General features: G+C 38.9%; 1 protein-coding gene across 2 annotated transcripts in view; it reads left to right on the forward strand.

Moving 5' to 3' along the window:
* The window catches only part of mid2 (midline 2), a 236,414-nt gene extending 209,773 nt beyond the window's left edge, over positions 1–26,641 (forward strand). For both annotated transcript variants that reach the window (XM_062044400.1, XM_062044401.1), the window contains 2 exons: positions 25,739–25,946; positions 26,205–26,641. In XM_062044400.1, coding sequence (XP_061900384.1) covers positions 25,739–25,946; positions 26,205–26,625 — 629 coding nt within the window. In that variant the 3' untranslated portion in view covers positions 26,626–26,641. The remainder of the gene's footprint in view (positions 1–25,738; positions 25,947–26,204) is intronic.
* The last annotated feature ends 993 nt before the right edge of the window (positions 26,642–27,634 follow it).

Below are 27,634 nucleotides of genomic sequence, written 5' to 3' on the forward strand. Positions count from 1 at the left end.
AATGAGCCAGCTTGTACCTAAGTTACGGTCAGAGCGAAAAAAGATATGTCTTGCACTGCATTCTAGTCATTCACTCTAATGTTCCTCATCCACGAATCTTTCATCCTCGCTCAAATTAATAGCGTAATCGTCGCTTTCTCGGTCCGAAACGCTCTAGCTGCATTGAAAACAATAGGAAAATGTGAGGAGCCTTTCAATTGACTACGTCATGCTACTTCCGGTGGGGGCAAGGCTTTTTTTTTATCAGAGACCAAAAGTTGCGATCTTTATCGTCGTTGTTCTCTACTAAATCCTTTCAGCAAAAATATGGCAATATCGCGAAATGATCAAGTATGACACATAGAATGGATCTGCTATCCCCGTTTAAATAAAAAAAAAATCATTTCAGTAGGCCTTTATGCGCCTTATAATCCGGCGCGCCTTTTGTATGAAAAATGACCTGAATCCACTCACCCGCTCATCGGCAGTGCGCCTTATAATCCGGTGCGCCCTATGGTCCAGAAAATACGGTAGTCATTTCCAACTAATAGGACCATAAACTGATAGATTGATACATTATAATCTGTGAATTATATATATATTACAATAAATGTTGTTCTTAAACAATTTGCTCACGCATTTGTTCACAGAGTGGTGACCCTTGCCCTATCCTTGTTTGTGAATGACTTAGATTTCATGGAAGCTGCTTTTATACCCAATCATGGCACCCACCTGTTCCCAATTAGCCTGTTCACCTGTGAGATGTTCCAAATAAGTGTTTGATGAGCATTCCTGAACTTTCTCAGTCTTTTTTTGCCACTTGTGCCAGTTTTTTTAAAACATGTTGCAGGCATCAAATTTCAAATGAGCTAATATTTGCAAAAATAACAACGTTTTCCAGTTCGAACATTAAGTATCTTGTCTTGCAGTCTATTCAATTGAATATATATTGAAAAGGATTTGCAATTCATTGTATTCTGTTTTTATTTACGATTTACACAACTTGCCAACTTCACTGGTTTTGGGTGTTGTAAAATTTTTTGAGTACTGTTTATATATAGTCCAGTAAATACAGTATTATTATTTTTTCTCAGCAATCCTGGTTTTTGTTCAGTGAACTCTATTGATGTGGGGGTTTTTTTTAGATACATTTTGTGAGGTCGTTAGTGTCAGAAGGTCGGGCTGGAACATGTTCCTCTTTAGTTCACTTCTGGTTGCAACTCATTGTGTTATTTCTTTGTCTACGTCAAAGCAAGGACCCAAGTGATATTATGCAGTTCCTCGTGCTCTTGTCGAGTTCATGGGCATTATATTTATTTGTCGAACCAAGAACGCTGACAATTTGTAAAGAATACAGTATGTAACCCAGCTGATTTGACACATGTCAAGATTGTCAGATCGAGAATCCTACTGATTTTGAGTAAAAAGAATGAGATTTGCAATTTTTATCTGATGTTCCTCATCGTTCATCAGTGTTTGCTTTGCGAGGACTGCAGCAGTTCTCGTGCTCATTAAAGAGTCAAAGAGTTTATTTTCTATTCACCAAGCCAACATTTTTTCACTAATGACTTGCAAATTTCACTTCCCTCCGCACTGCCCTATAAAAGCATCAGAAAACTCGTAAGAAAGGGGGAAAATAACAGCTAAGGAAGCCTCACTAATATATTAAAATTGTTTATGCTCTAAATTTAACATTGAAAAGTCACGCTTCTGCCTCACAAAATAGCAGTCATTTTATTTAGGCTTAAATCATCAACCATATTTCCGGCATTCACGGGCACGGAATTGAATTAAGCTGTCATCTGTGCATGGTCACATTTTACATTATCCAGACATTTCTTATTTGTATCCGTCTTTTAACGAGCCGTGTGCCTGACTCTTTGATTAATTCATAAATGTGATAAACAAAGTTGAAAGAAGGATTCATTTAAGTTGTCAGTGCCTCGTGCTGAGAGGGCTGCAGGTCAGCGGCTATCCAGCCACACAGAACAGGAAGTGCGCACGTGTTCATCACGTCTGGCTTGGCTACAAACTCAGGTGGAAATCCAATCTTTTCCAGTCAAAAACGGAATGTGGTAAAGTCAAAAATAGCATTTTGGATATTTTCATTTCCATGCCTGTGAGTGTTAACGTGTCTGACTGACTGGTGACCAGTTCTGAGTGTAACCCTATTTATTTTAATTTACCGCCATCTTCTCTTAGCTGTGCAGTCACAGACACCTACCTACATACTTTAAATTGACTGTATGCCGACAGTCAAAAATCCGAACGTTGACTTTTGAAGATTGCCCCTGTGTATGTTTGAAAACTGTGTGTGTGTCCTGGGCCCTCAGATCCTCCTGTTTGACTCAGCCAGAGAAACCAGGCTGAAAATATCTCACGTGAAGGAGCCTCAGGGGGGGTACACATACCTCTTTACTTCCCCTGAAAGAGACTGGCATAATATTTACCCAGCATGCATCCCTGATGACAGCCTAACATGCAGCCCTTTAGGTAAACAGTGGGCGTTAGCAAGGGAAGAGGAGACCGATGGTGGCGGTTATGAAGTGTTGAGGGAGAAAAGACAAATATTTAATTTCACATCTCTGGCATGGATGCAGAAATACGTTACTCAAAGACATTTTTTTTTTTTAAATATTATAGGAAAATCTTTTAATACTGTTCTACTCGAGTACTGTTGTTTGCCCATTAGGCCGAAAGACAACATCTTGTGATTTTTGAAGTTGTATTCAATGGTAAATACATGATAAATCCTGGATATACACCAAAATAGCGAAGCCGGCGGCGTTTCTGGGTGTTGTTGATAAATGGCTTTAGCTTTGCATAGTAGTGTTTTAACTTCTACTTACAGATGTAGCGATGAACTGTAGTTACTGACAGTGGTTTTCTGAAGTGTTCCTGAGCCCATGTGGTGATATCCTTTACACACTGATGTCAGTTTTTGATGCAGTACCGCCTAAGGGATCGAAGGTCACGGCCATTGAATGTTGGTTTTCAGCCTAGCTGCTTACGTGCAAACAAATACTCTCGTAAACGTGTTGCAATATTAGCTAATGCTAACGACACTAACATACATATTTGTATAGCATGTACAAATATGTATGAAAACACTCCTACAGACATCGCACATGGGACAGTTTAGGAAGTATAAACGGTGTTAGCTATATTGTAAAACTTACAAACGTTGCTTGGAGTGATGAATGAAGAATCAATACGAGTAGAATGCTATGGACGGATAGAAGATTTAGGCACTCTACTGCCAGTTAATGGAAGGACACTGCAGCACCTGCAGTGACCCAACTCGTCCTAAAGATGGTGCTATAGCACACATTTTCAGTGTATTTGCTTGTTTTTTTTTCTTAAACTATTTGTATTATGGCCGTCAGCAAAGAAAAATCTAATAATTAGCCGCATTGTTTTTTTAAGCCGCAAGGTTCAAATTGTATGAAAAAGTAACCGGTTTATAATCTGGGATTTACGGTAATCGCAGTTTGTTCGTAGTTTACTCAAAATGAATCACAGATAAATATAATTTTTTATCATTAATAAGTGTACCATAGACAGATAATTTTTAAGATTTTAATACCATGTCTTGACAATTAATTTTAATGAAATATTTTCAGACATGTTTTTTTAAATAACTCAACACAAAATAAACATAAACCCACTTTTATTGGCAATACAAACAAAATACCTGCAGTGCGTTGATGTCTTGCCAGATTTTGTATTGTGTAGGAATACAGAATTTTTTTGCACTTGCATTAAGAGAGAGAGCTTCACCATGTTCAAATACCAGTTTCATGCATTAATAGCACATGTGGATTGTTACGATCATGGTTTGATTGCCAAAGATGTTTGGTAATGTAATCTGTGATATTTCTACCTGAATAAATACTTCTGATATTTTGTACATTACATGTTGTATGAGGTAATGGTGTTTATATCCCTGCATGACAATGTTTAAACCTTCACTATTTATTATTATAATGTACGATTCAGCCTGCTAAATGTTCTGTAATTGCAGACTGTCATTCAGAACATGTTATAAAATATAAATATGCATGTTATTTATATCTGCTAGAAAACATTTATTTATGTAGAAATATCACAGATTACATTACAAAATGTCTTTGACAAAGTGTGATTGTCATGTTAGTAAATTTTTAATTTGATGTAGTTGGACCGGATTTGAAGCATAGCGATGTTACTGTGAAGCCAGAAGTATGTGATTGTCACGAGAAGAGGTTCCTGTCTACCGTCTTTCTGTTCTTCTGAGCTTTTATTCCCTCTTACTAAAGCAGTTAGTGTAAAATTCTACATTTTATGTTATCAATGCACTCAATCGTGATCCAAACACGGAAGTAAAGCTCCACCTCTCTGAAACACGCTTTCGCTCCAATGGTGTCGTCTCATGGCGATCAAAGATAAAATAGTCTTGTCTTGTCGTGAGAACGACTTGCCATCGCTTTGGACCTAGGATTTTTCCATAATGTACCGTTTTTTCTTGTGCATTTCTGCTCGCTATTTTTGGAGCTTGCGGCTCAACAGTAACTAAACGCCATTACATTTTCTCACACCACCGAATAGACCGACAGTCAAAAAGGAATCAGGAAGCATGCGCGTTAAAACATTTTGCACCTTTAAAGGAACTTATAGTTAAGGCGTAGTTATCGCATTAACTTTGACAGCCCTACTTCAGACATGTTGTCTTTCATCCGAGCTGGAGGATAGATCTTGTCTGAACGTCTTCTAAGACCATCTGAACCAGGGGTGTCAAAACATTTTAGCTCAGAAGCCACATGGCGGAAAATACATTCCCAAGTGAGCCAGACTGGTACAACCATGGCGTGACAACTTAAAAATAAAGACAACTTCAGGTTGTTTTCTTTGTTTTACTTTGGCCGAAAAATAGAACAAGCACACTCAGAAGTTGACAAATCACAAATAATCCTCTGGTTATCCTCCAGTTAGTTAAAAAGTCTGAATTTTAAAAAAATGGTGCTGTTTCAAAAACACAATGAAGAACATGATGAACTTAGACTTGCTCTACAAAGCCATCAAACTTTAAACTCTTATAGGTATCACTAATTTGTCATGTCCACGTATTAATTTTGTGCTAACAAACCTTAAAAAACAGAGGTAGAAACTATTCAAGAGGGTTGCGTTACCCTCTGCGTTCTTTTTTCTCATTTTTGACAGACCTTTTGGGGCAATGAGGGGCCAAAAAACGATGTGTTTGAAGCAGAAGACATAAAAGGTTTTACGTTTCATTTGGGTTGACGGGGAGAAGCCGCAGCCATTTACTGTGTGCCGCTTGCTTGGTACACTGTATATAAACAGTGTATAATCAGTTTGCTCGCCTAACAGAATTACTATTGTAACATCTAGTGGACACATTTAGAACAGCAGTTTCTTTCATTCAAAAACTTCAGCTCATTTTTGTGCATGGCAAACTCATCTCGCGGGCTGGATTACACCTGCCATACGTTTGACACCAGTCCAGTTAACATTGCGATCAATTTCACGCCCTGAGAAGTATGCACCCAATGCACCGCTACATTGACGAAGCATAAAATCACTTCTTAAGTTAACTTTTAGAATTGTTTTATATCCACCAAGCGTAAAGCATGCTCTTCTGGTGGCAGTGTGCCAAAGAAAAAGAAAGCAATCACCTTGGAAGTGAAAAGGAACATTGTAAAATATTGGCGGCAACCATCATTAAGGATAAAGATCGAATCCTTGAGCATGTTAAAAGATCTGCTTCTATTAAAGCGACAGCAGTAACCAAACAGCCTACGGTATCTTTATTGACTTGGAAAGTGATGTGGCTGGAAGATCCGAATGCAGGTTTCGTGCCTAATCGTTGGGCAATAATTCCTAAAGTGCTGTTTTGGGCTCTTGGGTTTTGCAACATGGCTTTTTAGGTCAGAACGTGCAAGAAAACTGGTTTACTTCCCAAGCATCAGTGAGTTTGTAGCTGAGTGCAATGCAGCCATGCAACACTTTATGGGATGAAGGAACGTACAGAGCTCCTATGCATCTGAATATATAGCATGAGTTTCATGGACTGTCCTGTTGAAATAAAACGGAATATATCCCAGCACCGCAGCGCATTCACCTGGGACCCGGTGGAATGAAGTTGGAGCGAAATTGCTTTTTGAAAGCCCCCAACGGAGGCCTGTTTTGTTTATGTCCTCGTTTCTCCATCACGCAGTTTGTTTTTTACGTGTTACAAGTTTCCAACAAAGCTCTTTCCAACAATGCACTGGTTCAAGGCTGACCGACGAGTAGACCGTTGGCAGTAATTGCTGTGGTGTCGAAGCAGAATGGAAGTGTCGTAGAATTTCTGACCTCTTGACCTATATTTCTTGTCTTTTAAGAATGTCCGCTCATTTTCAATTCTCTTGTATTTTGTGCCATTGAATGGACCAGTTGTGGGACAAAAGTGAATATTAAGTCGTGCCAACCTGTCTACAGAATGTGTTGACTGTCTAAAGGATTCGAGTTGTTATGGAACAGATAGGGAAAACAACAAGACATTGACGCATTTAGATAACAAACAATGACGCACAAGAGACATATAAAAAATGGCAGAAGACCGGAACTCGACAGTGATTTTGGCTTGTGTGTGTCTTGTTTGCTCCGGAGTAACATGTGGTCTGTCTGCACGGCCAACTTAAGTCAACCTGCGCTTCTGATAATGGGTAAATAAATTTGTTGTACTAAACTACTTTTGTTGCCTGTTTAAGCTTCGGACAATCCACTACACAAATTGGCGTCACGAACTGCTGAGAAGTGCTGATCTTGTGACTGAAGAAGATTAACCTGTTTTCTTAAAATAGGTGCCGTTGTTTGACCTAATCTTTTTGGGGAAACCATGTCGGGATATTAGATAATTCACAAAACATTTAATTACTGAATTGGCACCCTCCTTTGAGGGTGGGGTTGCTTCCGCCAACCACTGCAATTGTCAATCTAAATCATTACGTTCCTTTATCCTTGTACCGGATTGATCATATTGATTAAATAAAACCTCAACACGCTCAAACTTGACCCAATCCTAACTCACCTCCCCCCTCTGTCCCTCTCACAGGGACAGTGTTAGTCGTAGTAATAGTAATAGTAGTAGTGGTAGTGGTAGTAGTAGTAGTTTCAGAAACATCCAAGAAAAAGAAAAGGCAGCTGATAGTCAAGTGCAGCAAGAACAGAGGCGGAGGACAGGTCATGTTTGAGGTCACTGTTCGCTTTTGCAATAGTACTTTGATATTTTACAACACCACAATTATTGTGGCCTCAATAATTCACTAAATAGTTGTATTTAATTTAGTCTATCTATGATGGGACTATGCACAGAAACATTAAGTTCAGAAACAGATGTGTTCTGTACCAGATTATTTCTAAATAGCTACTTTCCATCTGTAGTCCCTGGCTACCTAAATTAAAGGGATCCAAAAATCAAGCAATAAAATTATGACACTAATTAATCATAATAAATATATACATTCATAGTAATCAATAATTAATCAAAAAAATAATCATACTGTAGCATGTAATCAGATTAAGAGAAGTCCTAAAATGCCCCTTCATGGACACATTCTTAATATACAATACAACCACACCTTATTTACATCATCACACAAGGACTACAATGATTTGCAAATCATTTTCAACCCATATTCGGTTGAATATGCTACAAAGAAAACATATTTGATGTTCAAACTGATAAACTTTTTTTTTTTGGAAAATAATCATTAACTTTAGAATTTGATGCCAGCAACATGTGACAAAGAAGTTGGGAAAGGTGGTAATAAATACTGATAAAGTTGAGGAATGCTCATCCAACACTTATTTGGAACATCCCACAGGTGAACAGGCAAATTGGGAACAGGTGGGTGCCATGATTGGGTATAAAAGTAGATTCCATGAAATGCTCAGTCATTTACAAACAAGGGTTGGGCGAAGGTCACCACTTTGTCAACAAATGCGTGAGCAAATTGTTGAACAGTTTAAGAAAAACCTTTCTCAACCAGCTATTGCAAGGAATTTAGGGATTTTATCATCTACGGTCCGTAATATCATCAAAGGGTTCAGAGAATCTGGAGAAATCACTGCACGTAAGCAGCTAAGCCTGTGACCTTCGATCCCTCAGGCTGTACTGCATCAACATGCAACATCAGTGTGTAAAGGATATCACCACATGGGCTCAGGAACACTTCAAAAACCCACTGTCAGTAACTACAGTTGGTTGCTACATCTGTAAGTACAAGTTAAAACTCTCCTATGCAAGGCGAAAACCGTTTATCAACAACACCCAGAAACGCTGTCGGCTTCGCTGGGCCTGAGCTCATCTAAAATGGACTGATACAAAGTGGAAAAGTGTTCTGTGGTCTGACGAGTCCACATTTCAAATTGTTTTTGGAAACTGTGGACGTCGTGTCCTCCGGACCAAAGAGGAAAAGAACCATCCAGATTGTTATAGGCGCAAAGTTGAAAAGCCAGCCTCTGTGATGGTATGGGGGTGTATTAGTGCCCAAGACATGGGTAACTTACACATCTGTGAAGGCGCCATTAATGCTGAAAGGTACATACAGGTTTTGGAGCAACATATTGCCATCCAAGCAACGTTACCATGGACGCCCCTGCTTATTTCAGCAAGACAATGCCAAGCCACGTATTACATCAACGTGGCTTCATAGTAAAAGAGTGCGGGTACTAGACTGGCCTGCCTGTAGTCCAGACCTGTCTCCCATTGAAAATGTGTGGCGCATTATGAAGCCTAAAATACCACAACGGAGACCCCCGGACTGTTGAACAACTTAAGCTGTACATTAAGCAAGGATGGGAAAGAATTCCACCTGAGGAGCTTAAAAAATGTGTCTCCTCAGTTCCCAAACGTTTACTGAGTATTGTTAAAAGGAAAGGCCATGTAACACAGTGGTGAACATGCCCTTTCCCAACTACTTTGGCACATGATGCAGCCATGAAATTCTAAGTTAATTATTATTTGCAAAAAAAAAATAAAGTCTATGAGTTTGAACATCAAATATCTTGTCTTTGTAGTGCATTCAATTGAATATGGGTTGAAAAGGATTTGCAAATCATTGTTTTCCGTTTATATTTACATCTAACACAATTTCCCAACTCTTATGGAAACGGGGTTTGTATACACTACCGTTCAAAAGTTTGGGGTCACCCAAACAATTTTGTGGAATAGCCTTCATTTCTAAGAACAAGAATAGACTGTCGAGTTTCAGATGAAAGTTCTCTTTTTCTGGCCATTTTGAGCGTTTAATTGACCCCACAAATGTGATGCCTAAGAAACTCAATCTGCTTAAAGGAAGGTCAGTTTTGTAGCTTCTGTAACGAGCTAAACTGTTTTCAGATGTGTGAACATGATTGCACAAATGTTTTCTAATAATCAATTAGCCTTCTGAGCCAATGAGCAAACACATTGTACCATTAGAACACTGGAGTGATATTTGCTGGAAATGGGCCTGTATACACCTATGTAGATATTGCACCAAAAACCAGACATTTGCAGCTAGAATAGTCATTTACCACATTAGCAATGTATAGAGTGTATTTCTTTAAAGTTAAGACTAGTTTAAAGTTATCTACATTGAAAAGTACAGTGCTTTTCCTTCAAAAATAAGGACATTTCAATGTGACCCCAAACTTTTGAACGGTAGTGTATATACACTGCAAGTGTATATATATATATAGATATATATAGATATATATATATATATATACACTTGCAGTGTGTATATAAAACATTGATGGAGGGTTTTGAAGTTGTTGTAGAGGCTTTTGAAGGCTACAACAAAGATTCCCATGAACCGCATCCTTTTAAGTTTTTTTTATCATCTTTAAAATCCTGGAAATAAAAACGTCTGTGTTCTTGTCTCTCATAATAATTGTGAACGATAGGCAACATTCTACCAAAAAAAGTGCAGTTGCCCTTTAAAGAGCATAGAACTGATGCAACTTGCCATTTCTACATACAGCTACAACTTCAAACACAATGAAAAACCAAAATTTTGATAAAAAAAGATACTTTGACAATATGGTGATCATTAAGAGTGTAACTCACACAATGGGTTGTACATGTAAATAAATGTCAAGTTCTCAAAAGTAGTTCAATTCAGGGGGGTCACGGAAAAATGTCTGCTCTCCTGATGGAGGTTGTTGCTGGTAATGTAAATTATTACTCTCACAGTTGGTGAAGAATATGTCGCCTAATAAAACACATATTTCTGTTGAAACCAAGGCTTCACACGTGCAACCTGCTGCTGTTATCCCACAGTTGTTGGTTCCTTTCGACCAAGACCGTGTCACATTTCTCCTGTTTCTGGGGCCGGGCCCTGGCTCTCTGGAGTGCTCTCCCCTGGAAAGCCATGACAGAGAGCCCCAGTGTTTGCAAGAGGCTGTGCTGGCAGCGATAAGCAGTTCAAAGAATGTCATTGGCTGCCACTGGCTTCGTCCTCCCACGTCCCACAAGCAGTTTCACTCAGCAGGCGGATTATTGGAGGGGTGAGCCTGCGAGGGGATGAGATTGAGAGGGCGGGGGCAGAGGAGAGATGAAGGGAAGGACACAGAGACAGTGGGGGAGTTGCGAGGATGGGGGCTCATTGTGTCTCATTAAGCCGTTAGAGGGAGGTGTCAGAGTGAAAATGTCAGGTCTAAGAGGGATGCTGCTGACCTCATAGTCCATCCTCTTCCTGGTATTATGCCATCAACTTCTCCCTTCTAACTGTCTCACCTCATTTGCCCCCTCAGTTTTCCACCCAAATGACTTTATTATGTGAATGCTGAAAAGCAAAATCTAAATCCTACTCTAAATGAGTTTCCTCTTTTTGTTTTTGGAATAGCGTTTTACAAATTGGAAAAGCTATTGCAAACTGCAAAATGCATTTAAGAATTTTATTACAAAATGTGCCGTTATTTCTTAATGAGGTGAACATTTGTTACATTGTTGACAATGCGAAGTTAATTATAGTACAAATCTGACTAAATTGTTGTGTAAAAATGCAATAATTGACAATAAAAAGTTATTTTTAGTACAAAATCCTATTAAATTGTTGTATAAAAATGTTACAATTGAAAATACAAAGTTATTTTTATTTAAAATCCAACCACATTATTGTATAAAATGTTACAATTGACAATACAAAGTTATTTTTTGTACAAAATCCTACTAAATTTTTGTATAACATGTTACAATAACAAGACAGTTATTTTTAGTTTAAAATCCGACTAAATTATTGATATAAAATGTTACAATTGACAATACAAAGTTATTTTTAGTACAAAATCCGACGAAATTGTTGTATACAAATGTTACAATTAACAATACAAAGTTAGTTTTAGTACAAAATCCAACTAAATTGGTGTATAAAATGTTACAATTGACAAGAAGTTATTTTTAGTTCAAAATCCCACTGAATTGTTAGATACAAATTTTACAATTGACAAGAAGTTATTTTTAGTTCAAAATCCGACTAAAATATTGTATAAAATGTTACAATTGATAAGTTATTTTTAGTTCAAAATCAGACTAAATTATTGTATAAAATGTTACAATTGACAATACAAAGTTATTTTTAGTACAAAATACAACCAAATTATTGTATAAAATGTTACAATTGACAATACAAAGTTAATTTTAGTACAAAATCCTTCTAAATTGTTAGATAAAAAGGTTACAATTGATAAGAAGTTATTTTTAGTTCAAAATCCTACTAAATTATTGTATAAAATGGTACAATTGACAATACAAAGTTATTTTTAGTACAAAATCAGACTAAATTGTTGTATAAAAATGTTTCAATTGCCAATACAAAGTTATTTTAGTACAAAATCCAATCAAATGATTGTAAAAAATGTTTCAATTGTCAATACAAACATTTTTTTTCTATAAAGAAAATACAAAAAAAGCCCACTAAACTTCTGTGTAAAAGAAAGAAGTTACTTTTTAGTACATTATCCTATTCAATTATTGTGTAAAAAGCTTGCAATTGACAATGTTATTTTTGGGGGGAAGGAAAAAAAAACTACTAAATTCCAGTTACAGGCTTGCAATTAATACAAAGTTGCTTTTTGTGCAAAATTCTATTACATTTTTTAACAAAAGGCTTGCAATTGACAATGTTGTTTGAGGCGTAAAAACCTTTTAAATCCCTGTTAAAATGCTGAAAATCAACTATTAAAAATGGCACACAGAAGAGTTGTACCGTTTTGTTGTTTGCCATTTTTATTTCTGTGACGGTTTCAATGTGATCCAAAGTACGATCAGAAAATGTCTTCTGAGAAATGTGGAAAAACAAGGTAGTGTTTGTGTGTCCATTAGGGATGTTAGAAATACCGCTATTATCCGGACGGTTATTAACCTTTCAAATGAATTATTGTAAAACTGTAATTGCACTTACTGCTCATTTCCTGGAATCCAGCAATGTTACGTATTTCTGCATTACATACGTACTACCCCAATCCTTGTCTGAGCAAGCAAAGTATTCTAGTGTACACTTTGAACCTCCAGGCTGTGCTCTCTCTCTGGATGGGTACCAAATTTGGTACTTTTATAGACTGGGTATCGATTCACCTAAAAGCAAACGACCATGTTTCAATACCTTTCTTGCCCATAACATTTATGTCCGGTTGCAGACTGGTCAGCGGCTCAAACACTTGGCGGGGAAACAAGCACTCAGAGCGGACTCAGTGTTTGATGCCAACAAAGTGCAGTAGGTTCCACTTTTCTTAAATGCCCCAGCTTGCTGCTCATTTATATTTACTCTGCTATATGCAATTAAATGTTCTCCCACTAGATGGCAGAAGGTACATAATTAACCTGTGTATCTCACTTTGCCAACAGAATAAATCAAGACATAATTTCTCATCTGTGCCTCTTCTCAGGTGAGGTTGGGGAAACCATATTAAAGAACAGGCTATTTTCTATTCATTGAGACTAATGTTGGAGGATATAACAAGCGTTCCAAAATGGAGGTGTTCACGCCTCCCATATCTCTGTCCACATTTTTTCCCAATATGCACATTAAAGCGGTGATATTAAGATTTTTTTCCCTACATTTAAAACACTTCCTTGTGGTCTGCATAACATGTAATGATGGTTCTTTGGTCAAAATGTTGCATAGATGATGTTTTACAGATCATCTTCAAGCCGCCTTCTGACCATCTCTTCAGGATGCATCGTTTTGTGGGCGGTCTTATTTACGTGCCTCCACTTTGACTACACCATTTTTTGCTGTAGTTTTTGGCGCTTCCATAGCGAGTCTACCAGAGGTGGGACCAAGTCATTGCTTTGCAAGTCACAAGTAAGTCTCAAGTCTTTGCCCTCAAGTCTCGAGTCAAGTCCCGAGTCAAGACAGGCAAGTCCCGAGTCAAGTCCAAAGTCAAGACTGGAAAGTCTCAAGTCAAGTCACAAGTCCTGCATTTTGAGTTTCGAGTCCTTTCAAGTCCTTTTAACCACAGACTAATATTTTTACACAGATTGTGTATGCTTTTAAAACGCTGTATTTATTTATTAAAACAAGTGCATTTGAAATTGCAAGAAAAAAAATAGTGCTGACATTGCAATTCATAACAGCACTATTAACAGTAATTTTAATAGTTTAAACAATTTTAAACATTTAACTCATTCCTTTACAGAATAAACACATTTGCAAAAACAAACATTAACATACTATTGGTTGTATTTTATGAAAATAACATTACCACAGAGTTGAGAAGGAGCAAAGATCTTCAATATTTGTATGTGAAAATCACAAATACATCTTCTGGGGGAGGATGACGCCCCTACAGGGGTTTGGTTTACAAACTTTCAGCCCCACCTAAAACAAAATTCACCAGCCGCCACTGATTATGATGCATTCTCATTTTAGGCAAAATATAAGACAATACTTTCTTAACAGTATAATTGTAACCAGGAATAAGTCTTCAAGTAACAATATTCTAATACTAACATTGTTGGGTAAAACAGCATTTGGTTTTATTCTGAATCCAGTGAAACAGATTGGTGGTTTTAGCTGATATAAAGACTTTCAGGTGTTTATATATGTTTAAGTATTTGGCAGACGCTTTTATCCAAAGCGACATACATAAAAAATACATACATAACAATCACTGTAAACATGATCATTTAAGGGAAGAATGTAATACAAAATATCAATACAAAGTGTCAAGACAGAATAAACTCTCTGCTGCTGCAGCAACAGAGATACGGTCTATAAGATATATAGATATCTAATGTATTCATACATTGTTTATGTAGGATATATGCATGTATATATAACCTAATCATATTGTTTCTTCAATTTAAAAATAGCTTACCGTTTTTTTCCCCCTTCTCTGGGATTATATTCCCAGTTTTGATCTCGGACATCTGGTCACTTATAGCGTATAAGAATATTATATTACTGTTAAGCAAACTATGAATAATAAAACTTGCCAAAACATGTGTCCGTTATCATAGCTACACGTATGACGAAAAAGCGTGTGAACATCAGTGGTATTCAGTGAGGTCAAATGAATTAAATGCGCTGACAGTTCATTGCTCCTGACAAATGAATTGCACTGAGTGGAGCGGATCACCACTCCAAGATGGCGGCCCCGCGTCTCGTCTGCGCCAGTAGGCAGTAGCACTCGATGCTGCGTCTACTTATAAGATGTCTATGGTTATAACGTTAGCAGTGAGTTTACAGCCTCACTGATTTAACTACACAGCAAATAAAAACCATGTTACTTAGCCAATAAACGTTATCTTACATTCAAAACTTACCCTTCTTTGTGCAACTTCAAATGTCGAACGAAGTTGGAAGTTGTTGCGTCTCCGTCTGTAATATTCGAACTGCGTGATTTGCATACGCAATTCGTTTTTTGTTGACCAAGTCGTAGTTTTTATACCCGAACGAAACCAACTTTGGCATAATTGTTTCTCACTGCCGCATTGTTTGACAACTCATGTTCGGTGGTTGTCCTGCAATTTGATTGGCTGAATGCTGTGTGATGAAAACAACGTATAACTAATTTGATTGGCTGTTGTACTGACAGCACACACGCTGACAGGCAGCACACACGCTGATAGACAGACAGACACGTACAAAATGAAAGCTACGGAGCGCTCCCAAATAACTTTTTAAGCTTTGGGTTTTGGGGAAAGTAGCAAGTCATGTCAAGTTAAAAGGCTCAAGTCCAAGTGAAGTCACAAGTCATTGATGTTAAAGTCTAAGTCGAGTTGCAAGTCTCTTTACATTTTGTCAAGTCGAGTCTAAAGTCATCAAATTCATGACTCGAGTCTGACTCGAGTCCAAGTCATGTGACTCGAGTCCACACCTCTGGAGTCTACTGACATATCTAAGTTAGAACTGTACCCTACTTTGTATCAAAAATGGCAACAGCATAGGATGAATGCCCCACAACAAGAGGATAGAGAAAAAGAAGGAGCATGTCGACTACAATGGCGGACGCATGCACATTTTCGGGACTTATGCAGATCCCAAATACACATCAGTAGGTACCAATAGGTAAGAAAAGTTGGTTTTACATAATAAAATGCGAGATAATGTCTCATAAAAGGTGCCATTTTGAGGTCCTTAAACACAACACCATAATAATACCTTATGTTGAAGCACAGTACGTCTGGCTAAGGTAGCTGTAATGCTGCGCCTTCCATCAAGCGGTGTGGCTTTGTAGCTTACCAAAGTCATACTAGAAACATTTTGACAGATTTTTGAGCGTTCTATCTATCTATCTGTCATGTTCTATATTCTCAAAGAAACATCACGTCATTTTTTGAACAGGCGTCAACTCCCAGTCCACGCATATCTCTAGTGTGTGACCGCCATCTACTGGTCAAACATATCATCACACCATGTACCACATAAAATTGCTTCGAGGTGAGTAAGCACAACCAGAAGTAATAAATAACTAAATATTTATAGTCTAATAAATACGGCACACTGAAACGGTATTCATAAATATGCAATAGTGCTACTTGTGCCCAATGCAGGGTTACCACTCTGATTGCAAACAACAGTACGTACAACTTCCCATACATCCAGCCCTGTACTGCTCACAACCTCTAAGGAGCACATTTGTAAAAAATTAAATAAATAATAATAATAATACAATAGCTATTTTTAACCAACAGCTGCATTTCCACCAAGTTATTGTCTGCTCATTTCTAAGTCTGTGTGATGGCAGGCCCACAGGAGGATGCCGACCTCCTGTGTCAACGCTGATGGAATGTTTTCACCAAAGGATGCGAGAAGCTTTGAAGTTCAGACTCGCGCTCCTCGTATTGCAAATCTTCTTCCCCTCATGTCTCTCCTTGAGTTATCTGCAAACACTTTTTCCTTTTTACTGCTGCTACGCATCTCGTCAGCGACTGACTTTTCCACACTGTCAAGACCTTTAAGAGCAGTCATTGTCGGCAATTACAACTAAACTTAGTTGGGTGACATTGTCCACAGCTGATGAAGATAGAAATAGACCCCCTCCTCCTCGCCCCCCACAAACACCCCCGCCCCCTACAAAAAAAAATGTGCACATAATACTAGAAAAACTTTTGGAGAGCACAGATCTCCGCCAGGCCCCATTTCCCAACATTAAAGAAAAACAAATGTCAATCCTGAAATGATGATGGAGATCTCCCCCAAAATATAATTACTTGTTCCTTGTACCAGGGGTCCTCAAACTGTTTTCCTCCAGGGACCGGTTTAATTTACGCATTATTTTCACCGACCGGCTTTCCACGTGGGGCAGATAAAACAGCAAAAAAATGAGCATGAAAAATCAACTCACTATAATTACCAGTGTTTCTAACCATAGGGCCACTATGGTTAAGTGTTGGGCCACGAGCGCCCCCTAGAATGTAATATATCTGTTTCTTTAGCTGTGGTCCGTACTTAGTTGTAATACGCTTCTCCACCACTTGTGGCAGTAATGACAATATAAAACAAACAGAATAAGTCTGGTGTGAATGTCATAAATACATTTCTTAAGAGCAAAAAAGATAAATATAAATAAAAAGTAAGATTAGTAGTTCAGTGTTAATATTGGAGTGGCCGGGTCCCTCTGTAGTGGAAAGGTTGGGTCCTGAGCTCAAACAGGTTAATAACCCCTGCTATATACAATGGGACTGCAGATGAAAATAGGCCTTTGGCTACAATCTAGCATATTAACATTGGATATGTTCATTAATGTACTATACCAAATGGCGACTTCCTATCAGGAGTTGTAATATACACTATACTGCCAAAAGTATTTGGCCACCCATCCAAATGATCAGAATCAGGTGTCCTAATCACTTGGGCCGGCCACAGGTGTATAAAATCAAGCACTTAGGCATGGAGACTGTTTCTACAAACATTTGTGAAAGAATGGGCTGCTCTCAGGAGAGCAGCCCATTCAGTGATTTCCAGCGTGGAACTGTCATAGGATGCCACCTGTGCAACAAATCCAGTCGTAAAATTTCCTTGCTCCTAAATATTCCAAAGTCAACTGTCGGCTTTATCATAAGAAAATGGAAGAGTTTGGGAACAATAGCAACTCAGCCACCAAGTGGTAAGCCACGTAAACTGACAGAGAGGGGTCAGCGGATGCTGAAGCGCATATTGCAAAGACTTTCTGCACAGTCAGTTGCTACAGAGCTCCAAACTCCATGTGACCTTCCAATTAGCCCACGTACAGTACGCAGAGAGCTTCATGGAATGGGTTTCCATGGCCGTGCAGCTGCATCTAAGCCATACATAACCAAGTCCAATGCAAAGCGTCGGATGCAGTGGTCTAAAGCACGTCGCCACTGGACTCTAGAGCAGTGGAGACGCATTCTTTGGAGCGATGAATAATGCTTTTCCATCTGGCAATCTGATGGACAAGTCTGGGTTTGAAGGTTGCCAGGAGAACACTACATTTCGGACTGCATTGTGCCGAGTGTGAAATTTGGTGGAGGAGGAATTATGGTGGGGGGTTGTTTTTCAGGAGTTGGGCTTGGCCCCTTAGTTCCAGTGAAAGGAACTTTAAATGCTCCAGGATACCAAAACATTTTGGACAATTCCATGCTCCCAACTTTGTGGGAACAGTGGAGCGGGCCCTTTCCTCTTCCAACATGACTGTGCACCAGTGCACGAAGCAAAGTTCATAAAGACATGAGTCCGATGTGGATGAACTTGATTGGCCTGCACAGAGTCCTGAACTGAACCCGATAGAACACCTTTGAGATTAATTAGAACGGAGACTGAGAGCCAGGCCTTCTCGACCAACATCAGTGTGTGACCACACTAGGGCTGCAACTAACGATTAATTTGATAATCGATTAATCTGTCGATTATTACTTCGATTAATCGATTAATAATCGGATAAAAGAGACAAACTACATTTCTATCCTTTCCAGTATTTTATTGGGAAAAAAACAGCATACTGGCACCATGTTCTGGACATTGGGGATGCAGCATACACCAATAATAACACAGAAATGTAACTCATCAGATCAGAACTGGATCAGATACTGTACACGTTTCTGTTGTGAATAATAACGGATTAATTTTAGGCTGCTTCTGAATAATAGCATGAAATATTCCAGCACCTTAATAACGTTTAGTTATACTAAAGCGTCACTCAAATCTAAATAGATTTATATAGCTTTATCGGGCCTGGCTGCATTGATCCATTATGAAACCAACCTGAGATATTTCTGTCCGTTACGTTTATTTCGAAATTGGTAACCGTGCGTTTTCTCTCTCAAAACGGAGTCAAATGTGCCGGAGACACATTATCAGCCCCGCGTTGCACCAAAGGCATAACGTTAACGTTACTTACAAAAAAGCTGAACTCATAAATGCCTGTTGCCACTATGGACTTAAAAAGTTATGTACCGTGAGTTCCTCCCTTCATCCATGGCTCCAACAGGTTTCCTTTTCAGGTGCTTCTGAAGCAATGTTGTACTTCCGTGCCATTTTGCAGGAAACGGTCTTCTTTGAAGTCTTTAAAGTAAAGTGTTCCCACACTTTTGACGACTTAGGTCGTACACTTTTCTCCATAGAAGTAATAACCTCAAGATGTTTCTCCGCTAAACTATCCATACTGTTTTCCTGCGCCATTTTTCGAATGTTTCCAGCAAAGGAGACGGCGTCGTCACGTGAGCTGCACATGACACATCATTGGCTAGCTTACGACACCTCATGAGACATAGCCTCTGCGCCGCCCTGGCGCTGTTTTGTACTATTTTTGTACTTATTTTGATTATTGTTTCTCAGCTGTTTGTAAATGTTGCAGTTTATAAATAAAGGTTTATTAAAAAAATAGTATTTTTTTTTTAAATTAAAAAATAAATACATTTTTAAAAAAGCCTCAGCGCATGCGCATAGCTAGTTCCAACGAATCGATTACTAAATTAATCGCCAACTATTTTTATAATCGATTTTTATCGATTTTAATCAATTAGTTGTTGCAGCCCTAGACCACACCAATGCACTTTTGGAAGAATGGTGGAAAAATCCTGTAAAAACACTCCGAAAACTTGTGGACAGCCTTCCCAGAAGAGTTGAAGCTGTAATAGCAGCAAAAGGTGGACCGACATCATATTTAACCCTAAGGGTTAAGAATGGGATGGCACTTCAAGTTCATATGTGAGTCAAGGCAGGTGGCCAAATACTTTTGACAATATAGTGTACATCTATCTTTAATATTTTTGTGCGGCCCGGTAGCAAATGTGTCACGGTAACCTGTCCCCAGACTGGTGGTTGGGGACCAATGCCTTATACCATTCATGACATCTCCTAAACAAAGTTTAAATCAAAATCCACCCACAACTATTGGACCAAATTTTCTAACTAACTAATAGACAATCCCCAGGGAAAACATGGTCTCCTGGCTGAGGTAAATAATGCAGTCAATTTTGTAGGGTGTATTTTGATGTCATGTTGAGGTACAATCCAATAAATTGGCCAAGATGTGAAGTAAAGTGAATAGTGAATTATATTTACTGTATATAGCGCTTTTTCTCTAGTGACTCAAAGCGCTTTACATAGTGAAACACATTATCTAAGTTACATTTTTAAACCAGTGTGGGTGGCACTGGGAGCAAGTGGGTGAAGTGCCTTGCCCAAGGACACAACAGCTGTGACTAAGATGGCAGAAGTGGGGATTGAAGCTAGAACCCTCAAGTTTCTGGCACGGTTGCTCTACCAACCAAGCTACGCTGCCCAAAGATCATCACTGATTGATGTGTGACAAGCTATTTTAGCTCATGTATGTGACTTGGCTACTCATCCTTTTTTTGTGCTTCTTGGTATTAAAGGGGAACTGCACTTTTGGGGGGAATTTTGCATTGTTCACGATCATTCTGAGAGACAAGAACACACATCTTTTTTTTTTTTAATTTTTTAAGATTTTAAAGATGAAATAAACACTTGAAAAATGTGGCTAATAGGAATCACCGTTGTAGCCTTTAACGTCCTCTACAACTTCAAAACCATCCATCAACCTGTTATGCACACACTGCTTGTATATACAGTATATATACATATATATACACTACCGTTCAAAAGTTTGGGGTCACATTGAAATGTCCTTATTTTTGAAGGAAAAGCACTGTACTTTTCAATTAAGATAACTTTAAACTAGTCTTAACTTTAAAGAAATATACTCTATACATTGCTAATGTGGTAAATGACTATTCTAGCTGCAAATGTCTGGTTTTTGGTGCAATATCTATATAGGTGTAGAGGCCCATTTCCAGCAAATATCACTCCAGTGTTCTAATGGTACAATGTGTTTGCTCATTGGCTCAGAAGGCTAATTGATGATTAGAAAACCCTTGTGCAATCATGTTCACACATCTGAAAACAGTTTAGCTCGTTACAGAAGCTACAAAACTGACCTTCCTTTGAGCAGATTGAGTTTCTGGAGCATCACATTTGTGTGGTCAATTAAACGCTCAAAATGGCCAGAAAAAGAAAACTTTCATCTGAAACGCGACAGTCTATTATTGTTCTTAGAAATGAAGGCTATTCCACAAAATTGTTTGGGTGACCCCAAACTTTTGAACGGTAGTGTGTGTGTGTGTATATATATATATATATATATATATATATATATATATATATATATATATATATATATATATATATATATATATATATATATATATATATATAAAATATAGTAGCAGACACCTTCATAACTATATGTAATACACACTGCAAGTATATATATATATAATGTAGTAACAGACACCTTCATAACAATATGTAATATGTACAATATACACACTGCAAGTATATATATAATGTAGTAACGACACCTTCATAACAATACGTAATATGTGCAATACACACAAGTATATATAATAATAATAATAGATTTTATTTGTAAAAAGCACTTTACATTGAGTAAAAAAGTGATAGTGTATTAAAAAAAAATAAAAATAAAATAAATAAAAATAAAAACTAGAACAGCCTAATAGCTAGAACTAGTATGCATATATCAAAAAAAGACTTTTTTTAAAAGAAGGGTTTTTAAGCCTTTTTTAAAAGCATCCAGTCTGTGGTGCCCTCAGGTGGTCAGGGAGAGCATTCCACAGACTGGGAGCGGCGGAGCAGAAAGCCTAGTCTCCCATTGTTCGTAGCTTTGTCCTCTGAGGTTAGCCTGTCCGGAGCGGATGTGTCGTGTGGAGGATTTGGGGGTGAGTAGTTCTTTTGAGGTAGAGGGGGGCATTTCCATGGAGGCACTGGTGGGTTAGTAGGTAGACTTTGTATTCCATCCTGAGTGGAACAGGAAGCCAGTGAAGGGATTTGAGAATTGGTGTGATATGGTCATATTAATTATTATTATTATTATTACATATGTAACACAAAAAAAATGCGATTTCTAATGGGAATGCAATCTGACCCGCATGTTGACTGCAGTGTTTACGGAAGTAAACATGGCTTCCACTCTAGTCAGTCTCAGTACTGACACATTTGTGGCAATTTCAAAGATTTTCTGAACCGAATTATTGGGCGTTGAAGATTAAGGAAGAAAAGTATTTTGTCTCTGGCAGTTTTACGGGATGTTTTGCTTCGGTGTCTGTGGGTGAGCAGTCAGAGGCAGGAGTGGTGGAACTTTTATGTGAGGTCCTAAACATTTTTATTTTCACCTGTTGTCTGCTCCGTTGTCAGCTATTTATTTTGCAACCGTCTATTTAGCAAATAATTACGACACTTACCGCTTTTTGATGTTCTGGTTGGATGAATGCGACCTGAGCGCAGGAATGTCCCCACTGAGGACGCATGGCATACATATACGATTTATTTGCACGTACGAAAGAGGCCTGGGTCGGACAAAATACAGGAAAAACACACCCTCTCCAAAAACTTAATAAAACAAAGATAAAGAGGTGCACGGCCAAAAGTGTACTTAAAGCAAGGACAGCAACACTCGTGTCTTTCTTACATTTTAATACAAACTGCACAGGCGCTACCAAACACAGACCGGTTTCGACAAAGTCTTCGTCAACGTGCAATTTTTTAACAGGAAGTGACGCACTTAACACTAGAAGTCCCAGCATTTTTATGTCTACCTAGAAGACCCAGAGAGGGGTCATTTGGCCCGACGCTTTTCCCGAATACACTAATCACTCATTTTGTTATGGTAATGAGGCTGTTAGGGGCAGTTTGTCTAGGTAGACAGAAAAATTATACATGTGGGAAATGCCGAAAGGAGCAATGGCAGTGCCAGGATTGTGAGTGACTGCTCAAATGTATGTCAGTCACGTTTACATGGACATGGTTTTTCATTCTTTGTAAATATGCTTTTTTCTTTGTAAATTTTTTTTTTTAAACTATTTTTGGCACACAAAAATAACAATTGCTTCTGCAACAACCCTCCACACCAAAACTGGGAAAACAGTTGCTTTTTCATTCTTTGTAAATATGTTTTGTTTTGTATTTTTTTAACAATAAATGTCAGAGTGTTGATCCCTTCATTCTGTTGATCCTTGCAAAAACACACACAACCTACCTCAGAACTAAAGCTTGAGCTGTAAGGTCCCCTCCCCCACACAGGCTCAAGTGGCCCCCTGCCGTGTGCCACTAACAGCCACATTTTCATAACAAAAGGAGTGTCCACAGGGGGGACTAGGGGTCAAATGACCCTCTTGTGTGTTTTCTAGGTAAAAATGTCAATTGACCCTTCTCTGGGACTTCGCGTGTTAAAAGGTCAGAACTGTGGTCAATCAATTGATATAATAAATCAAGAACAACTTCAAAAATCAAAGTACACAAATAATAGACAAAATGTAAAATTGTACAAAATAAATCATACTTAGTACAGTCTCATAGGAAAATAAAGTAATTTAAAAAAAAAAAGGTGTGGACAACCATTATACAAACCCTGTTTCCATATTAGTTGGGAAATTGTGTTAGATGTGAATATAAACGGAATACAATGATTTGTAAATAATTTTCAACCCATATTCAGTTGAATATGCTACAAAGACAACATATTTGATGTTCAAACTGATAAACATTTTTTTTTTTGCAAATAATCATTAACTTTAGAATTTGATGCCAGCAACACGTGACAAAGGAGTTGGGAAAGGTGGCAATAAATACTGATAAAAGTTGAGGAATGCTCATCAAACACTTATTTGGAACGTCCCACAGGTGTGCAGGCTAATTGGGAACAGATGGGTGCCATGATTGGGTACAAAAACAGCTTCCCAAAAAATGCTCAGTCTTTCACAAGAAAGGCTGTGGCGAGGTACACCCCTTTGTCCACAACTGCGTGAGCAAATAGTCAAACAGTTTAAGAACGTTTCTCAAAGTGCAATTGCAAGAAATTTAGGGATTTCAACATCTACGGTCCATAATATCATCAAAAGGTTCAGAGAATCTGGAGAAATCACTCCACATAAGCGGCATGGCCACAAACCAAAATGACCGTGACCTTCGATCCCTCTGACGGCACTGTATCAAAAACCGACATCAATCTCTAAAGGATGGATATCCTTTAGAGATTGAGAAAACCACTGTCACTAAATACAGTTTGTCGCTACATCTGTAAGTGCAAGTTAAAGCTCTACTATGCAAAGCGAAAGCCATTTATCAACAACATCCAGAAACGCCGCCGACTTCTCTGGGCCCGAGATCATCTAAGATGGACTGATGCAAAGTGGAAAAGTGTTCTGTGGTCTGACGAGTGCACATTTCAAATTGTTTTTGGAAATATTCGACATCGTGTCATCCGGACCAAAGAGGAAGCGAACCGTCCAGACTGTTATCGATGCAAAGTTAAAAATCCAGCATCTGTGATGGTATGGGGGTGCATTAGTGCCCAAGGCATGGGAAACTTACACATCTGTGAAGGCACCATTAATGCTAAAAGGTACATACAGGTTTTGGAACAACATATGCTGCCATCTAAGCGCCGTCTTTTTCATGGACGCCCTTGCTTATTTCAGCAAGACAATGCCAAGCCACATTCAGTACGTGTTACAACAGCGTGGCTTCGTAAAATAGGTGCGGGTACTTTCCTGGCCCGCCTGCAGTCCAGACCTGTCTCCCATCCAAAATGTGTGGCGCATTATGAAGCGTAAAATACGACAGCAGAGACCCCGGACTGTTGAACAACTGAAGCTCTACATAAAACAAGAATGGGAAAGAATTCTACTTTCAAAGCTTCAACAATTAGTTTCCTGAGTTCCCAATCGGTTATTGAGTGTTGATAAAAGAAAAGGTGATGTAACAGTGGTGAACATGCCCTTTCCCAACTACTTTTGCACGTGTTGCAGCCATAAAATTTTAAGTTAATTATTTGCAAAAAAAAAATAAAGTTTATGAGTTTGAACATCAAATATCTTGTCTTTGTAGTGCATTCAATTGAATATGGGTTGAAAAGGATTTGCAAATCATTGTATTCCATTTATATTTACATCTAACACAATTTCCCAACTCATATGGAAACGGGGTTTGTAATAGAAGGAGACATAGCTCATCAGCACAGTGAAAAAAATAAATAATACGCTAGAATAGCTATTGCTCCCTCTATATATAATACTTATAAAATATCAAAATGAATCACCAACCTGAAGCCCTACATCAAGCCACAATATATATATATTTGAAGGACATGATATGCATATAGACAACTTCATAAAACACCATTATATAAAACAATTAGAGAAAACATCCCAAAAGCAACTCCTCGTTCATCCCTTTAGGGTGCTGTTTGTAACGTGTGTATCCAAAATGCTTCACATTGCAGTACAACTTTTCTCTCCCTCTCCTCAAAGGTTTCAGTTCTTCCAAACCCTGAAACCTTAATGAACATATTTCATGTCCAGCACTATTAAAGTGTCTTGCTACAGAGGATTTTATATCACAATTCCTAATACTACTTTTATGTTCTGAAATGCCAATTTTGCGCACTCTCTTAAGTCTTTCCAGCATAACAAAGGGCACATGGACACTTGAGAAGATACACAACAAATTTTGTTCTACAGGAAATTATACTTTTTTATAGGGAATATACGACCTGAATGAGGATGGGAGAAATATTCATCTTTAATCATAGCATTACATTGAACAGTTACGACATGAGAAATTACCATTGGGAAGAGATGATAGAAAATGTTGTGGACGAATAAATATGACCAATTCAGAATTCACACGGACATGAAAAAGTCGGATATGTATGAGCAAGAAAATGGGAATTAACCTGCAGCGTGAACAAAGACCTAACATGTGTCTCGGTCCTTCGGCAGGCCAGCCCTTCAAGTTGGACCCTAAAACGGCGCACAAGAAGCTGCGTCTGTCCAACGACTGCCTGACCATGGAGAAGGACGAGAGCTCCCTGAAGAAGAGCCACACTCCGGAGCGCTTTGGTGGAACGGGCTCGTACGGGGCGGCCGGCAACGTGTTCATTGACAGCGGGTGTCACTACTGGGAGGTGCTGCTGGGAGCATCCACCTGGTGAGGAGCGCACACCCACACAAACGAGCGGTATTTGAGCCTGCAAGGAGGTTTGTTGGCCCAAATCTATTTCTTGTGGGAGATGAAAATACTCCTCATTATATTCTTTGCACTAATTGGCTCTGATGTAGACCGCTTCCTGCAGGAAGTACCCAAAGGGCCCGTGTGTGTCCTCGGCATGAGGCAGCTCCACTATACAAGTCATTAAGATTTTGAGATCGTTATTGCATTCCAAAATGTGCCACTTCCCCCCTGCAGGTATGCCATCGGCGTGGCTTACAAGTCCGCCCCCAAAAATGAATGGAGCGGCAAAAACTCCTCATCGTGGGTGTTCTCCCGCTGCAACAACAACTTCATGGTGCGTCACGACGGCAAGGAGATGCTGGTGGAGTCCAGCCTGCAGCTGAGGCGCCTCGGCGTCCTGCTGGACTACGACAACAATTCTCTGTCCTTCTACGACGCCATGAACTCCCATCACATTCACACCTTCGACATCTCCTTCCTCCTGCCTGTGGTGCCCACCTTCATGATCTGGAACAAGTCGGTGATGATCCTGTCGGGGCTTCCCGTGCCGGACTTTGTGGAGGGCATGTCTCTGGATCAGCAAGAGCAGCAGCAGCAGATGGGTCTGTGCAGACAGGAGTCTCCCTACTTGACCGGGATGAAGACCTGCCACTGAGGGGACGGTCCACCTGGGTGGGGTCACCTTCAGACCGGCAATGCACGGATCTATGAGGTCGGTGGGAAAGCATAAGAAGCAGACTTTCTACCGCGTGTTAAAATATGCACATCAGTCTTCAAACTTGATCATACCCAAAGTCACGGCATAAAAGGTCATCTTTGACCAACTGAAACTAGAGAAATTGTCAGCAGTTCGATTTCCCAAGAAGTCCCGCTAGTTTCCATCAACATTTGAACAGGGCAATCAGTAAAAAGACGGTTTCGGTTCTAATCAACAAGTCTAATATCACTGACCATGTGCTGCAGCGTCCATATCTACTGTAAGAGGACTGTTCCTGGACATAACCACATTTACTTTATGTGACTACTTAACTTGTATCATAAGAGTTTTATGGAAAGTGTTATTTATGGCTTTTATTTTGAAACCTAACATATCATGCACTATTTTAAAAAAACAAAAACACACTCAATCTCCCCACAGTGGGTTTTTGAAGTCTGTGCATTGAGAGCAATGACCGAGGACGTCGCACCCCTCCTTCACATCGAAACTTCCCAGAATAGATTTGTCTTGTCGAGCAAAGGGATTTTGTTTTTGTGATTTTTAACACAAAATATTAAGTCGCATTTTAAAAAGCGAGGGAACACTTTATTCTTGATTATTCAGGGAAGGGGGTGGATTTTACACTTTAACTGTTGCAGCGAACAGCATGATGGTGTTTTCCTATGTTATTGTAGGTGTCCACATACACACACACACACACACTCACACACACACGTGTCACCTTTCCTTTGGCTTGGCCTCACTGTGATGAATGCATGATCACGCTGTAGAACCAATGATGTGCACTTCAGTTTATCTTTTGACACCCGTTCACATGCAAAACAGATTTTGCTCCCCTTGATTTTAGTCCCATGTTGGATTGAGCCAGTGCATCGTTTTACACAAGAATTTAGTACCAAATTGCACACGGTGTGCCACATGTTACTGCACTTGAACCCTGTGGTGA

The sequence above is a fragment of the Entelurus aequoreus genome, linkage group LG04, assembly GCF_033978785.1.
Source record: "Entelurus aequoreus isolate RoL-2023_Sb linkage group LG04, RoL_Eaeq_v1.1, whole genome shotgun sequence".
In the NCBI taxonomy this organism is placed as follows: Eukaryota; Metazoa; Chordata; class Actinopteri; order Syngnathiformes; family Syngnathidae; genus Entelurus; species Entelurus aequoreus.